Below are 17772 nucleotides of genomic sequence, written 5' to 3'. Positions count from 1 at the left end.
CACCCAAATTACTACAAATTTGGAATCTATACTAAATTCATTAAGTACATTTTGACTGCTATAAACATGGCTCCACCACAGGTGTTCAACCTATGTTTGTGATATAGTGTATTTTGATTGGAATTCAGACTTTAATTGCTATTAACGTCTGCTATCAGACTTGTTCTGGGACCTTTCCATTGATGCTCCTGGACTTACTGACAGTATACTGTAACATTTTGTCTCCAATCTGCCATGGCAAATGTCACTTTCAGTAAGTAATAGGTATAGTGCTCTTCCCTGTCTGAAATCAGGAAGTATATTGTTGGGCTTGTGGAGGGATTAATCATTATTAAAAAACCAGCGAAATGTACTATACTATCCTACTAGCGACTTCCTGCGCGTAAAGCATGCCTGACCTATTAAGGGGAGGAGAGGGTCCTCCAATTCTCCAGCCAAATGTGGAGGTTGAGAAATCTATATCCAACATTGTTAAGGAATCATCTGGACCTTAGGTTTAAGTCTTTCACTCTACTCCAAACCAGAGGACTGCAATTGGTTCTGGGAACCACGCTGTGAAATGCTAGCTCTGCTTCCACCTCACAGGTAATGCTAACTGTCTTCTTCACAGCATCCACCTACCCTCTCAACCCAGTCATTCATACTGACAGGAGTCACAATTTGCAGAGCCTCCTCCATATCTCAGATGTGACCTCTCTGACAAGCAAAGTGGACTCTGACCTTCCTACCCACCTAACCTTGGAGAGCACAATGACAAGCAATCCCAACATCAACCTTTCTGGAAGGAGGGGGTGGGGGGAGAGGGTGCACCCCCCCCCCCCCACACACACACACACTGAAAATTCAAACTCTACTGTAGTTTCTGATATTTGGTCTTGTGCACTCATTTCACATTATGTTGTTCAATATTCCAAATGTAATATCACTTTTAAGCAGTTGCTACTTGTAAATGACACACGACTGGATAGAATAATTTTTAAGGACTTCAGAAACATGCAGAAGAAAATAATGTGACAAAGGCGTTTTAATAGCAATGAATATACATTTGTTTCCCAGTGTGATATCCTCACAGACAGCAGAAATCACTTGTCTTCTCAGTATCATATCAGTTGGCCAAGTCTCACGTGTGACACATATTTAGAAAAGGCAACTCTTACAAAATCAAAACAAAAACTTAAAAGTAACAGCATGAGAAATCAGGTCTAGCCCTGATCGCTATTTTTATCATCCCAGAGGAAACACTCAATGTATTAATAAATAATGTAACAACTTCACACAAAAAAAATAGTTCAGGATAGACAGGTAGGGAAACAAATTTATGTAATCGATAAATATGATGCACCCCAAGCAGGTCTTCATCGTGTTCACACTTCACTGCTCTCTTCAGTTACTCCTGTCGAACAAGCTTCTTGTTCTGAAAGATTAAGTTCTATATTTTAACATATGCTGCATACTTGCATTAACTGCCAACTACAATCATCTGCCAAGGGTGATTCTACTGTCTATGCTCTGCATTATTAAAAATAGATATTGCTTTAAATTTTTTAAGTTATAACAGTACTGTTGTGAAAGAGCTTTTAATGTTCGCATTCAACAGACACATTGCTAAAAATTGTGTACATTCACTCTTGTCAAGTGAAACACGAAATGCTACCAATAATAAAGGAGCAGTGGAGCTTTCTTTGGCAGGCAAAAAACAGCACTTCAAAAGTTCCACAGCAATATAAATGACAGTATTTTAACCAGAACATACAGGATGTGTCCCTGCTTCCTTTACATCTGCTTTTTGTAAGTATACACGTCAACAAAATCATGCATATTGTACAATGTGCCTACACACACTGTTTGCTAATGTCAAAACACAACGTTAAACAAATTATGTCCATATGGTTTTATGCCATTAGACAGAACTGCCAGAAAATTAGGATTTGTTGAACAGGGCCTTGTGGATTGTTCCAATATCAGGAGCAACTGATGACTTCGTGCCTGTTGGCAATTTTATTGCTGCATCGGAAGTTGACCGTAAACCACTGAAACATAAAAATATACTGTTTTGTATCAATGGTGACTAACATTTTCCTTTAAGTATCTAAATCTGTTCAGAAAATTTTTAAATGTGTTCAGAAAATTTTCAAATTACACTGTTCTAAAAAAAATTCTGATAAAAAAATATTGCGATCCTAGTTTTTTTTTTTTTTTTTGGTCAGGGATAGTTTATGAGTAATCGCAATTTTACTTCTCTTTTCAGTTTCTGATATAGAGCAGCAAACATGAGGTGAAATTCGACAAACAAATGCACATCTTTATGATGTTATAAGTTCATCACATTAATGGAGGATGGGATCTAACATATAACACAGAAACCTTTGTGTATACACTTTGAAGCATTTATTTGACATGAGAAATTGTCTATTTTCTGTAAACAATGAGCCACTGCCTTGTAATGCACATCACTTTTTTCCTCTTGTATTTTGAATCTTTCTTCTCTTGAATGATATTCCAGCAATAATCCGCTAACATAGAAGATACCCACTTCCCTTCATAGCGCCTTTCTATGGTAGGAATGTCTTTATGGAATCTTTCCTCATGTTCATCCGATACGTCACTACAACTCTCTGTGAAGTAGTCCAGATGAGAGTCCATCATATGTACCTTCAAAGACATATTGCACCCCAAACCCTGATATGCTTTGATCATATCCTTCACCATTGCTTTGTAGTTAGTAGCTATTCTTCTTCAGGAAGTTTTCCGACAACATCTTGAAACAGTCCCATGCGGTTTTTTCTTTATCAGTTAAACATGCTTCAAAATTTGCATCTTTCTGCAGTTCCCTGATTTGTGGGCCCACAAATACACCTTCCTTTATTTTTGCAGCTGAAAGACGAGGGAATTTGGTAGCTAGATATGCAAACCCACAGCCTGTTGGATCCATGGCCTTCACGAATTGTTTCATCAGGCCAAGTTTGAGGTGAAGCGGTGGAAGTAGTACATATTCAGGAGCTACCAGACTTTCACGTTGTACATTCTTTTCGCCAACTTTCCATCTTCGCCTAGGCCATTTCTTTTTCACGAAGTGAGAATTTCGGTCTTGACTATCCCACTCACAAAGAAAACAAGGCATACTTTGTGTAGCCTTGTTGCATTCCCAGTACCATAGCAATTACCTTGAAATCTGCACATATTTTCCATTTGTGTTCATTGTATTTTAATGAATTTAGCATCCTTTGTGGGAATTCGTAATTCTCTTTTGTCAAACTAGCATAAGCTACTGGAACAGAGGGTATTTTATTTCCGTTATGGAGCAAAACACCCTTCAGACTTGTTTTCGATGCATCTATGTAAAGTCTCCACTCCTGTGAAATATAAGTGAAGTTTAATACTTTCATCAGGCCAGCAATGTCATTGCAAAATGTCAGTGCTTCGTCAGTTGAAAAATAAGAAATAAAGGCATGTTCTCTGTGCCTGAACACACTGATTTTAGTACTTTGGTGCAGTAGATTATACTCTTGTAATCTTGAACCAAGCAACTGCGCCTTTTGTTTACTTAGTCCTAGATCACATACTAAAGCATTTAAATCTGCCTGTGCTAACAAATGTGGCGATGACTCACTTGTGCAGTGATATAAAGAATCATCATCTGTGATTTCTTCAGTACTACTAATTTCACTGTCACTCGGAATTTGACCTCGAGCTCTTGAAGGTACTGGAAGGTTGTCAGAATGCTGCACTGGCATTCTCGCTGAAGGCAGATCTGGGTAAACAATGTGCCTCTTCGACCTTTTGTTTGTAAAACCCTGAATTTTTGTTAGACAGAAATAACAATCAGTAACATGGTCCTTAGGCTCCCTCCACACCATGGGAACAGCAAACAACGCCACATTCTTTTTACCTTTCCACCACTGAATTAGTTTGCAGTAACATGTAGCACAACAGAAATGTGGTACCCATTCTTTATCTTGGTCTCCTACCTCTACTCCAAAGCAATGTTTGTATGCTTTCTTTATGACTGAAGAAATTTTCTTCCTATTTCTAATAAAAGTGAACTTCCCACAGATGTAGCAGAAGTTGTCCGGCTTATATCGACATCCACGACGACGTGGCATTTCTGCAAATTTAAAAATACCGCTTTGGTAATACACCTGTATTAAATTAATAGTAGGGAACTAGAGGAACGCTGATGTGTAAAAACAAGCAGTCGTTTTACCTTCAGCACCAGGCTCAATCAGTTTACACACAGGAACTAAAAACTTCAACCGTGCTCGGAAATATGACAGACAGTTACTTGTCAGCCAAAACCGCCCCTCGTTAAGACTGACACAAATTGCAGCTAACACCACTGTTGTAAACTCTATGCCATGAATTGTGAATATACATATATATACATAATACATAAAAAGTATTCCTGACAACGATATTTTGTTTACATATTTGAATTTCCCATGGTAAAATGGTCTAGAAGCACGTACTTTAATATCAGAAATAGAACCCATGCCGAACAGTGTTATTGTACTACTACACAATGCAAGGTATGGGCAAACTCATTTTCACTTTATTCGAAAATAGCATACAAATGGTATCTAATACACAGTGCAGTTCATTAGCTTTAAGACTATGGCAATAAAAGAGACATTAAATATTGACTGTTTGCTAAAAAATATAATTTGAAATAATGTGCAGTTGCACAGGGTGTATATGCGGACAAGGAAAAACAATTCCTGGATTTCCCGGCTAAGAATACACTTTCTCCCGGATGAAAATACACTTTTTCCCTGTTAAGTGACAGTATACTTTCTCTCGAAACTGTAAAACTTATCAATCCTTTGAAGTGTTCAGGTTTTATGCATCAGCTTAAAATTCCCAGTACATCAGTAAACGACCGCAAGTGGAAAAAAAGGAAATATATTTTGATGTGCAGCAACAAGTACGCTGCATATTTTCATATTACAAAAGTATATATTCGAATGCCACCAAGCACAGCATGTTAGTTTCCAAAACGTTGAAACTGAGATTGCGATGTGCTTTTTTAAGCCAATCATAGTTCACATCACGTGATCTCACCAGCCAATAAAAGCAGATATTCAGAGCACACAACTCTGTCATATAGTCAGTCCACAGCAACTTCACTTAAGTAGCATGAATACACAAGTAGGAAAATTAAAGGGTTTAAATTAATATAAAAGTGTGGCTACAAGAAAAGCTTCGCTTTCACATATAATACCGGTCTCTAAGATCAATAAGCCACCAGAAAAGCTATGCTTTCATGGATAAATTTGTCCTTTTTTAAGTGTGTGTCACTTTAAGATACATCACACAAATGTGCCAGTAAAATTTTAAATAATGACAAATGTCTGGTCTGTGTGTCTGCTCCTCAAAATGTTAAGTTTTAAATGAGAGTCAAACACACTGTGATTTAAGAAATTCATTATGATTCGCAATATTTTCCCTTGAGCTATTAGAAACAGATTCATTTCAGCACCTGCCATTGACCACCAGAAAACAGTTGTTACTGCGTGTATGGAGATACAATGATGTGGGCAGCCTGTATGTTTCTACGTTTAAAGCATTAAGAGAGCTTACATTACGTCATAAAAGAAACAGGACACACATTCAGAGTATCAGAATTTCGTAAACCGTACTAACGTGCACTTGAAATCTAGGAAACAGTTTAAAGTAGCGAATAGTCTAGAATGAAACACTTCGTTACAAAAAAACCGACTGCCTCAGCGGAAAAGATTAATAACAGCCAAATTTCTTTAGCAAACTGACGAATATAACTTCATCATCCGCAAGGTGATTAATGCTTGACTGTCAAAAATCTGGAAATAAAATAAAACAAAAAACTGAAACTAATAACATGTTTTAGCCTTCCATAATTATGAGGACTATTTTAATTCAACTTATGGCTCCTGGCCACAGAAATCCATTTTGTTTTCATTTGACGTGAGAGCTGCACACGAAGAGGAAACAGCAGAATCACTAAATGTAAACACTGCATGCCAGAAAAATTTTTGCAGGCAGCATTTGACTGCTTGCTACAGTCAATACAACGAACAGCCACACTTTAAGCAGCCAGAAGTGGGAGAATGTACTGTTCACATGCGACTCAACTGCGCAAACGCATGAGCCCGCCGGCAAATGCTTTAACGGTGCTAATGTAAATATTTGTGACGTCACACTCATTGCAAACTGTTTATTGTTATGAAGTATTGCATAGTCTTTCGTCCTAATGCCTTTAGAACATTTTGCTGTTGGCAGACACTTGCATGGGCAGAGTGTTTCACTGTACATAGCCCATTTCATTTGCAACATTTTTATTTTTTTCTCTTTTTTATGTTCTATTGCTGCAGTATTTTTCTGCAGTAGTGGGATACAGTAATATTCTCTGTTAGACTATCAGTTCTTAGCAGACAAAAAATTACAAAAATTTAACTGAAAACTAAAACACTGAAAAATTCCTGGAATTCTAAAAAATTCCCATGTTTTTCCCAGTTTTCTCCCAGATGAAAAAATTCCCGGGGTTTTCCCGGATGTCCTGGTTCATATACACCCTGTTGCTGTATCTTCAGTGTCTCAAACAAGACGTCTTTCGGAATGTTTAAGTTTGTCAGCCACAGCCACAGAGATTTATATAGTGAAGTTGCATCTTCAACACTTCCTTTAAGTAAATTTTTTGTTTCTGGAAGCAGAACATGTCTGTAGGTGACAGAGGTGGTGGATAAGGTGAATGATGCAACAAAGAACTGCCCACTGTCTCTTGACATTGACATACAAAGAGAGGGAGGTGGGGAAGTGGGGTTAACAGGCCTGGCTTTTTTCCTTTTGATATTCCCACAATCTACAGTTAATACTTTTATCACAAAAGCTTTACTTACTGTTCTACTTAGAGGCATGAATGCTTTGTGAACGGTGCCACAGCCATCCAAGAAAGGGGATTTTTCCCAGAAGCACAAACCCCAACCACCCGGCCTCATCCCAAAAGTAATTTAAAATGTTGTTTCTGGAGAAAACTGCCCAACCAGTTTAATTGTCTGAGTCATCTGCCTTAGCGGCAAAGTATCCAAATGACCATGCTTAGCAGGCATTGAGAGCTACGAGTGAGGCATTCCCTCAGGACATGAGCTACTGTCTGTAAGGCTTATTACATTCAATAAAACTAGGGGTTAATCTGGCATGACTGATGCAGAGATGACACCGGGTGGCAGATTCCTTCTGTGAAGAACTAAAGCTGCAGCACCATGCAAGCAGAGTTTATTAGAGGGGTCAGTAAGCCACAACATGCTCAATCTCTGATGAGAGATCTTATTTGCACCTGCAAATCTGTACCCGAGATCATCAAACCAAAAGCTGTGCAAGTAATAAAATAATTGCTTCTCTGACCGAACTGTCAAATGTGTTCATTCCCTGACATACCCGTACGGCTTGGGATCCACAGAAAGACACGTGCAGAGGCAATTCAACTAAGGTCATGAATAGCAGGTATCACTGAGTGAGAAGATTATGACTGATCAAAGGCCTGGAGGTTGCTCAATGAGTCATTACAAATTAAAATGTGGTTGAGGGGGGCCTGTTTAATAAAAGATAGGGCTCTGTTAATGGCTATCAGCTGTAAAAACACTACATGTTGTCCATAGCAGGCAGAAGCCATCAGTGAAAATGATTGCAGACCCTGATACTCCTGAAGAACACAGGAAAATGCCAAAAGTCATGGGGAGAGAGTAGCACCTGAGACGTGGTAGGATTTTCCGTCTTGAGATGGGACCATTCAGTAAATTGCCACTTAAAGAGTTCATTGAATACTTTTCAATATCACCTGCAAAGAACTTTGTCCTAACAGGGTAAAAGGACTGTCCATCTGTTCAGGTGTTAACCAGGAATTACGGGGAGTATTAAGTGTCTGCAAGTCATTTGATTTTGCTTTCGTTCCCTGGTGTGATGAAGGAGGGTTGTAAAGATTTGCACTGAATTGTCATTTGTCTGAAGACACTACCAATGTCTCATTGACAGTGACTGAAATTTAGTTTCATGTAGCCAAACATCTTGCCGCCCACTGCATACGAGGGCTCTCATCACGGGAGCCAACCAGCCAGAGCAAAGGCCACCTGGTGCGGTGCCAGTGCCTTGAGTGGACAGGTTGACTCGTTACTGAGTATGTACTGTTATCTATCACCTGCCATGTGCAACTTTTAATTTTGTAGTATTCTATGAATCACTTATAGCTGTACAAATATTTTTTAAGGAAAGTTTAACCAAGGACAAAATTGATACTACAGCTCTATATAAGAGTAGATGAAATCACCTTTGGCCTTGTGAACTGCAAACCAAAATAATATAGCAAGAATGGGACTAACACCTCAATGAAAGTGTTCAAATGGTTCAAATGGCTCTGAGCACTATGCGACTTAACTTCTGCGGTCATGAGTCGCCTAGAACTTAGAACTAATTAAACCTAACTAACCTAAGGACATCACACACATCCATGCCCGAGGCAGGATTCGAACCTGTGACAGTAGCGGCCGCGCGGTTCCAGACCGTAGCGCCTTTAACCGCTTGGCCACCACGGCCGGCCCAATGAAAGTGTATGAGCCACTCTCAAGGACAAATGATACAAATAACAGAAATTTTTGGAGAACAGCAATGTACAGATTCAGCAGAAATAAGTGCATCACAAACAGCTGAAAATTACTCACGTGGAAGAACTTCGACTGCCACTTTGTAAGACAGGAGGTCGAGAATTCACCAACATGCACTTCATTGGCTGCCCATCAAGTTGTCGATTATGATAAACGTCAACTGCACGTAATGCATCCTCAAGTCTAGCATACACAACTTCCGCAGTGCCTGGCCGCACCAAACGTGATACAACTAATGTTCCAATGTCTTCAAACAATTCCTGCAAAACAAGCAAGAGTTTTAAAAATCAAACTATTAAGTTTTGCTTAATTTAACTAAAAATAACTAACACCCACTCCAACCCAATACAGAAAGTTAGTAAAAATTTTACTTCATAGTAGCTATGAAGTAAACGTAGCTCATACAACAAGACACTGCAAAAGATCACAAAAGGATGTTATGAGAAGTATGTTTATTGTAGCAAAAGAACTCAAAGAAGTCGACAATGAAGAGGAAAAACAGGGTGTATACGTGGACAAGGAAAAAAAATTCCCGGATTTCCCGGTTAAAATTACACTTTCTCCCGGGTGAAAATACACTTTTTCCATGTCAAGTGGCAGTATACTCTTCCTCGGCACTGTAAAACTCATCAATTCTTTGAATGTATGTTGACGTTTTGAAAGACATTTGATGTGCAGCAACATGTACGTTGCATATTTCCGTATTACGAAGGTATAAATTTGAATTCCACCAAACACCGCATGTCACTTTCCGAAGCACTGAAATCGAGATTGTGAGGCGCTTTTGTAAGCCAGTCATAGCTCATTGTCATGTGATCTCGCCAGCTGATGACAGCACGAACACGTGATGTAGTAATCCAATAGCAAGATCGTTCTTAAATAGCACGAACACACAAATAAGAAAAGTTAATGGTTTAAATTAATATACATAGAATTCGCATATAATATTGGTCTCTAAGATCAATAAGCTGGAAGAAAAGCTAAGCTTCCACATATAATGTTGATCTTTTTTGTGCGTGTTACAATTTAAGATACATCACATAAATGTGCCAGTAAAATTTTTAATAACGACGTAAATGTTTGATCTTCTGGGCTCGAAATTCTTCTAAATGGTCGTCCTCAAAGAGCTGACTTTTAAATGAGAGTCAAACGTTTAGTGATTTAAGTAATTCATTGTACATTCTCGCACATAGTTCATCTCGCGTAAAAGGAAATTTGGTTTGAATGTAACGCTTTTCAAACCACCATTCGCAATATTTTCCTGCGAACTGTTAGAAATAGGTTCGTTTCAGCATTTGGAAGAGAGCGCCAGATAATAGGCGTCACCGCGCTTACACAGCTACGATGACGCAGGAAGCCCATATGTTCATACGTGTAAAACATTAAAAGATCTTACATTATGTCATAAAAGAAACAAGACATCAGAGGATACCTCAAGAGCATTGGAATTTCGTGAACCATGTTAAAATGCATAATTCGGCGTAAAATACACATTCATATGTCCAAATTCATATATATATTTTCTTGGAGTACCAGTACTGTATTATCTCATGTTTGATTCTTTAATATGGCATAATGCCATACGTGCACTTGAAATGCAGTAACAGTTGAAACTAGCCAATAGTGTGAAATTGAACACTTCGTTTCAAATAAAACAGAAAAGATTAATGAAAGCCAAATCTCTTTAGCAAACCGACAAAAATATCTTCATTGTTCTGCAAGGCGATTAATGCTTGACTATCAGCAAGGTGGAAATAAAATCTAAAACTAAGAACATATTTTAGCCTTCCGTGATTATGCGAACGTGTTTTAATTCATTTGATAACTCCTGGCCACAAAAATCCGTTTGTTATCATTTAACGTGAGAGCAATAAACGAAGAGGAAACACCAAAATCACTGAACGTAAACACTGGTCACGTGGAGACGACCATCTCCCCACCACAACTCAGACTGTTCTGGGCATCAACGCCAGATTTACTATATTTCCGAACCGGAGCAATATTAAGTGGTGGCGCCCAGCCATACTTCTGTAACCAGAAGCGGGAGAAGGTAATACTCACACGAGACTCAACTGCGCATGCGCAAGAGCCCGCCCGCCACTGCTCAAACGATCCTAATTTAAACAGTTGTCATGTCATGGTCATCGGAGGCAATTTGTTGTTAGGAAGCATTGCATAGTCTTCCTAAAGCCTTTGACACACTTTGCTGTTGGCAGACGCTTGTATGAGCACTGTGTTTTGTTGTTGTATACGGCGCATTTCCTTTGCAACTTAAGTTTTATTTTAGTTTTTTTTTTCCTCTCGTTCATGATTTGTTGCTGCAGTATTATTCTGTAATAGTGGGATACAGTAATATCCTTTGTTAGAATATTGGTTCTACCCAGTCAGAATCACAAAAATTTAGTTGAAAACTAAAACATTGAAAAATTCCCGGAATTCTAAAAAATTCCGAGGTTTTTCCCGGTTTTCTCCTGGATGAAAAAATTCCCGGGTCTCCCGGTTGTCCCGGGTCGTATACACCCTGAAAAACTATTGGTAACTGCCAATTAAGGCAAGTTCACAATTTTAGGCAATAAATACCACCACATTTATCTGCAATTAAAACATTTGACATTCGAGTCCAAATTTAGAGAGCTGCAACATTTCTGTCAGGAAGAGTGAAGAGTCAAATGTTCCGATCGCAGCATATTTGACAATTTAATAGTTTTCTTTCTTCCTTCTAAAATGTTTCACAATTCCACTGATCTATCCTTTTACCCCTATCTGCAGATCCTTTAAGATTGTAGATAATACAGTTCAGTTATTTTCATTTGTCCTTGCTATTCTAGAGGTGTAAGGATAAGGTGACATTGTTACTAGATATCAGGCAACTGGCTACTATTAAAAGGTGAAGGAAGACAGGTGTACGAATGTCTCACATTTTCAAACTGCCAAATAGTCCAAGACTTTCTTGCGAGTCAATGTGCTAAGAGATCAACACGCTAATTACAACAAACTGAAGGTCTGAATGTGAACTATAAATTATCAAAGAAAGCACAAGGAGTCTCCATTTATGAAAGAAAGGATACACCAGCTGAAAGGTTGCTGAAAGGCAATAGAGGTAACAAGATGGAGACAGGATGATGAAAATGCAAGGAGGGATAAAGATGCATGGCTGAGAGAACAACAATGGTAGAAAAAGAAAATTGTTGTTAATTGGCTTCTAGTTTAATATTAGTATACTGGTAAGGTTGTTAAATTTATCATTAGTTTGGCTTGACACGAATGAGTGATTTCCATGTAGGAAAAATACTAGCATTTTTATGTAGTAATTTACAGACATCACTGAACACTAAATTCACGAACCATGGGTCAACTTTTGATCCAAGCTATGTCTGGGTACAAACCCACAGTTAACTACTGCACCTCCTCAATTTGTAGCAGCTGAATGGGTAAAAGTAGTAGCCAATGGGTTGTGAAATAGTGTGTGGAGAACAAAATGAAGGACATGAAACTGATTATCTTACAGGTGACAAATGGAAGAGGAAGACAAGTGGGAAGTTACATGCATTATGTAGAACAGACAATACGAGGCATGTTTTTAACAGAACAGACATAATAAAATGCATGTTTTTAACTAAGTACAGTTTTGAAATCAGAATATAACAAGTAAATTTCTCCAAGCAATTTTATTTTTACATGAAAGCCTGTACTTTAATTTACTTTTCTACATAAGTCTCACTAATATTAAGACACTTATCATATTGTACAATCAAGTTTGAATACCATCCTAGTAGGAATCTGCTGCCAGAGTATAATTTTCAATAATTTAAACATTTTGTAACAACTGCATAAAGCACAATTTACTTGAGGAAACACATCACATTACATTAAATCATGAAGGGTCTGTTCTCTCGCATCTTTTCATTAACTTTCTGCATCAAATTATCAGTAATGACTAAAGGTTGCCTACTTTGTTCTCCTCATGCACATTCGTAGAACCATCTTTAAAAGCTCTCATCCATTTCTGTACCATCCCATCAATCATAAGTGTCACGAAGTGTGTTCTATGAAATTGTTATAGACCATTTAAATTATCTAAAGTTATGCGCAGGCAGCACATTTTTATGAGGATGGTATTCAAATCTGGTTATATGGTACTATAAGTGCCTTAAAATTGATTGGAATTATGCGAAAAGATAGTTAAAGTCCAGGCTTTCATGTAAAAATGAAATTGCTAAAGAAGTTGACTGGTTTTATTTTTATTTCAAAATGGAACTTACTTAAAAAATAGGCCTCACACATAGGTGCTGACTGGCAGACAGGCACATTTAAAAATAGTTGGGCCTCAGTGCCTAGAGGCATTCCTGTCTGCTGATTAATTGTCTCAACTGTGGTAATTTATCCTACTTTATATTGTTATTCCCTCCCAGATTTTTCACTAAGACATAACACGTAAGTAAACACAGAAACAGCCAAAAATGAAAAACTGAAACTGAGCAATATGAAAACAACTGGGAAGACTATTAGAAATGACATAGCAAGTGTTTCACAGAAGGGATGGACAGATGGACTAAATACTGTCAGAGTTTTGTTGTTACACAGTTTCAATCTGTGCAGATGTTCAGGAATTGCACTTCAGTTTTACTCCACTGCAGCAGCAAAGTGTGCACAGGACAGCCCTGGACTCATGACCACCAAAATAGTCAAGAAGATTAAAGGGTGTACCTCCCAACTCTTCACGCAGTCCATGCAGACCTGCTCAACTGGACTAACATATGAGGGTCAGTCCAGAAGAAATGCACACTATTTTTTTAATCCATCTTTTATTCTTCATGTTTTAAAGTTTTACAGTGTGTAGATAAATCCTTTAGGAACAATATTTTCATTTCTCCACCTAATTTCCATCCCTCTCAACTGCCTTACGTCATCTTGGAATCAGCGCCTGTATACCTGCACAGTAAAATTCTGGACCAACCTGTTGGAGCCAATGTTTGGCAGCGTGCACAAGGGAGTCATCATCTTCAAACCTTGTTCCACGAAGAGAGTCATTCAGTTTCCCAAAGAGATGATAGTCACATGGAGCCGGGGCAGGACAGTAAGGCGGGTGTTTCAGTGTTGTCCATCCAAGATTTGTGATCGCTTCCATGGTTTTTTGACTGACACGTGGCCATGCACTGTCGTGCAACAACAAAACATCCTACTTTTGCCGATGTGGCCGAACACGACTCAGTCAAGCTTGAAGTTTCTTCAGTGTCGTCACATATGCATCAGAATTTGTGGTGGTTCCACTTGGAATGATGTCCACAAGCAAGAGTCATTCGGAATTGAAAAACACCATAGCCATAACTTTTCCAGCACAAGGTGTGGTTTTGAATTTTTTCCTTGGGTGAATTTGCGTGATGCCACTCCATTGATTGTCTCTTCGTCTCTGGTGAAAAATGATGGAGCCATCTGTCAAGAAATTCATCTAAATTCTTGTACTGTTCCAAAAGTTCGCTGCATACCGTTTTTCTTGTTCCTTTGTGAGCCACTGTCAACATCCTGAGAACCCACCTGGCACAAACCTTTTTTAACACCAACACTTTCAGTATTCTGCAAACACTTCCTTCCCCTATCCCAACATAGCGTGACAATTCATTCACTGTGATGCGTCTGTCAGCAGTCACCAATTCATTAACTCTCTGCACATTGGAGTGTGTGCAGTATGAGGCCTGCCGCTGCGAGGACAATCCTCAATATTGTCATGCCCGCTTTCATCACGTAACCTGCTTGCCCACCGACTAACTGTACTGCGATCGACAGCAACATCTCCATACACCTTTTTCAACCTCTTGTGGATGTTTCCCACTGTCTCGTTTTCACAGCACAGGGATTCTATGACAGCACGTTGCTTCTGACGAACATCAAGTGTAGTAGCCATCTTGAAGACATGCTGTGACGGCGCCACTCACGGGAACAGGTTGAACTAAGTTTGAAAACAAGTGGGAAGGATGTATCCACACTGTAAAACTTTCACACATGCAGAATGAAAACTGTATTTTTACAAAAATATTGTGCATTTCTTTTGGAGTGACCTCATAGAAACTATTATCACACTACTGGGTAACACGCCACACCAATCCCGTAAAGCAAACATCAACACAATCTCTCAGATCCTGTTTTGGAATGCCAATGGTGTCATAAACAAAAGAACTGAAATGGTTGCATTCATGGAGCAAAAGGGTATCCGAATCGCTCGTGAATGAAACGCTGCCTACACCTCACAAACAACTAAATATTCCAGGTTATTGCATCTATCATACCGACCAAGCAGACGGCAGGAATGGGTGCGACACAGCCATCATCATGTACAAAGACACAGAACACACGAACATTGAGCTCCCTGTACTTGAGAGACTAGAGTCTGTGGCTGTCAGGGTCAAGTACAACGGAACTAAACCCCACTCTGGTACCACTATACAACCCACCTAAAATCATAGGAACACATGATACCAGTACAGTTCTCAACATAGCACTGTGGGTAATCACTGCCGGAGATCTAAATGCAAAACACATTGAGTGGAATTCACAAATATGTACCTCCAATGGCAAGAAACTATATTTAACATGCACTAGGCGAAAACTACATTATACTAGGACCAGATGTCCCCAAGTACCAGACGTGTTAAACACAGACTTTATCAAGGGAATCACATGCTCAGTCAGTCTTACAGTTGGAAACCGATCTGGACTCAGACCACATGTCTGTAATACTTCACGTGGAAGAAACACTGCAGGACACAGAACCACACAGGATATTAAACTGCAAGAGCGCATATTGGACTCTTTTCACGGAAACGCTTGACAGTCATATCCCAGACACTCCCGAAATTAACAACACACAACAAACTGATGAGACGATGGAGTTTCTTACTACCAGTGTCCAACATGCAATGTCTGATACAATTCCACATACAACGCTCCCAGAAAACTTGACAGCCTTGCCCAGGTAATCCTGGGTCTTATCTTTATGAGGAACCGCCTTACGAGATACTGGCAGCGTACCAGGTACTAATAGGGAGAAAATACAAACATTTAGAAACGATCAATAGGGGCAGAAACCCTCAGGGCTAGATGCCATATGTCTTGGCATGTGGAAGTTCACCAGACACTTCACCAGGGATAAACATTACATTCCTACTCTACAAGGCCCATACTGCCCTGCATACTTTGCAAAGTAGAAGGCAGAGCTGATGGCAACAACACCTTCAGTGTCTTTCATGCCAAATCTGGCTCCTTCAGACCCAGTATTCACACTTTAAACGGACCAGGAGGTTACATGACACATAGCCCAGCCCACGTGTAACGAGATCTGACGTACTAGCATGAACGAAATCACTAGAGCTATCAAGTATTTCAATGCTGGGAAATCCCCTGGTCCTGATGGCATTCAAAACCATGTCCTCCAGTAGCTCACAGAGCTGCAGAATACCTTACATACTTAACGAATGTCACCTTGTAACACCAATATGTCGCTGACTTTGGAAGGCAGCAAAGGTCCTGATGTTCAGAAAGCCAGGGAAAGACCACTCCCTCCCACAAAACTATCGTCTCATCAGTCTGCTGTGCTCACTCAGCAAGATTGTTGAGAAGGTAATACTAAAACGCATCACTAGGCACTGCATCGTCAGTGACACCTTAAGATTTGAGCAATTCGGCTTTAGGAATTGCCACTCAACAGCACAACTCCTCTGCATAGTTGAACCTATAACACATGGCTACAACACGAACAAAGACACGGGGGTTGTGTTCCTTTCAATTGTCTCAGGCACAACCGCCTCATATGCAAACTAAGTGATGTTGGTTTCCCCAATGGGCTTGTATGTCTCATATCTCACAAACAGATGTTTCAACATTGACGTGCACGGCAAACAATTGACACAACATGGTATTCAAGCTGGAGTACATCGGGGAAGCATAATGGGGGTCATCTTGTCCAACCTCTACATTAATGATCTCCCAGCAACACAAAACACAATGCTGGCCGTCCATGCGGACGACGCAGCCATCCTTGCACAGACTGGAAACCGTCAAACATTAAATCATGATTACAGATAGCAGTCAGAACTTCTGAGCCTTTGTTAAACGGAACGTCAAAAACTGTGAAGAAGTTCTGTTCATACGCAGACCAAAACTACTGCGCAAACATCAACACTGTAGGCATGTAATAACACATGCATGCCCAACGTGTTTCCAAGAGAAAATCAGATACCTCAGTGTCTGGCTGGACTGGAAACTTGCGTGGTGGAACCACATGGAATACGTTCCCAACAGAGCGCATGTGAGGGTCAAACAAAACGTTCAACAGGGAAAGAGTACTAAACAGGAAGGTACATGTCAGTGATCACACCTCTGATGTACGCAGCTTGTGTCTGGGGATATGCAGCTCCTACTCACCTGCAATTCATATAGAACAAAGTGCTATGCATCATTAGCAACACTTCACACTGTGGACCTTCACAATGAATACTAACTTGAAACCCTCAAGAAAGTACTCAAAAAGCTCGTCACACCACTACACAGAAACTCTTAGACACACTAACAATCCTTTTATCCTTACTCTGGGGAACTACGATCACAACTGCAGGTGGAAGCATAAGTGACTAAAAACAAAGCTAGCCACGGCATAACCAACAATGGCAAGCTAACAAACAGTCACAAATGACAACATTGGCCAGCCCCTGCACATCAGCAATGCTGACTGTATATGCCAGCTGCTATCACAGCTGACCAACAGGCAACAGCAAAGAAGCTGACAAACTTTCATACTAATGCACAAACAAACCACCAATACTACCCTACACTGTGAATCCAGTGTGTGACCTATTGGACACTAACCTATGAACCCAACCGTTATAGATACGCTGATGTTGGTCGAGAAGTCAACATCGGTACCCAGCTGCGACAGCCAAGTAACAATGCCTCAAAGTAACGGGCACCCACCTGCATGATACCCACCACTAACTTACCTAACCCTTGCATGATCTGTCACAGATAGCAAGCAAACCACTACCCGACACAACTACGAGAGATGTTTTTTTCCCCCACTTAGTGCTTCTTATTCCCCCTCTTCCCTTCAAACTGCTATGCTTCATTCAACACTCAACCTAATGTATCTCCA

General features: G+C 39.7%; 1 protein-coding gene across 1 annotated transcript in view; it reads right to left on the bottom strand.

Annotated features, from left to right (window-relative positions):
* Nucleotides 1-1006: 1006 nt before the first annotated feature.
* Nucleotides 1007-17772, bottom strand: part of LOC126251785 (uncharacterized) — a 91837-nt gene continuing 75071 nt past the window's right edge. Inside the window, exons 7-8 of the mRNA XM_049952416.1 lie at nucleotides 8688-8890; nucleotides 1007-2030 (exon numbers count right to left, since the gene is read on the bottom strand). Coding sequence (XP_049808373.1) covers nucleotides 1922-2030; nucleotides 8688-8890 — 312 coding nt within the window. The 3' untranslated portion in view covers nucleotides 1007-1921. The remainder of the gene's footprint in view (nucleotides 2031-8687; nucleotides 8891-17772) is intronic.

Source organism: Schistocerca nitens, chromosome 1, assembly GCF_023898315.1.
Source record: "Schistocerca nitens isolate TAMUIC-IGC-003100 chromosome 1, iqSchNite1.1, whole genome shotgun sequence".
Lineage (NCBI taxonomy): Eukaryota > Metazoa > Arthropoda > Insecta > Orthoptera > Acrididae > Schistocerca > Schistocerca nitens.
This window is presented reverse-complemented; position numbering and strand designations above follow the sequence as displayed.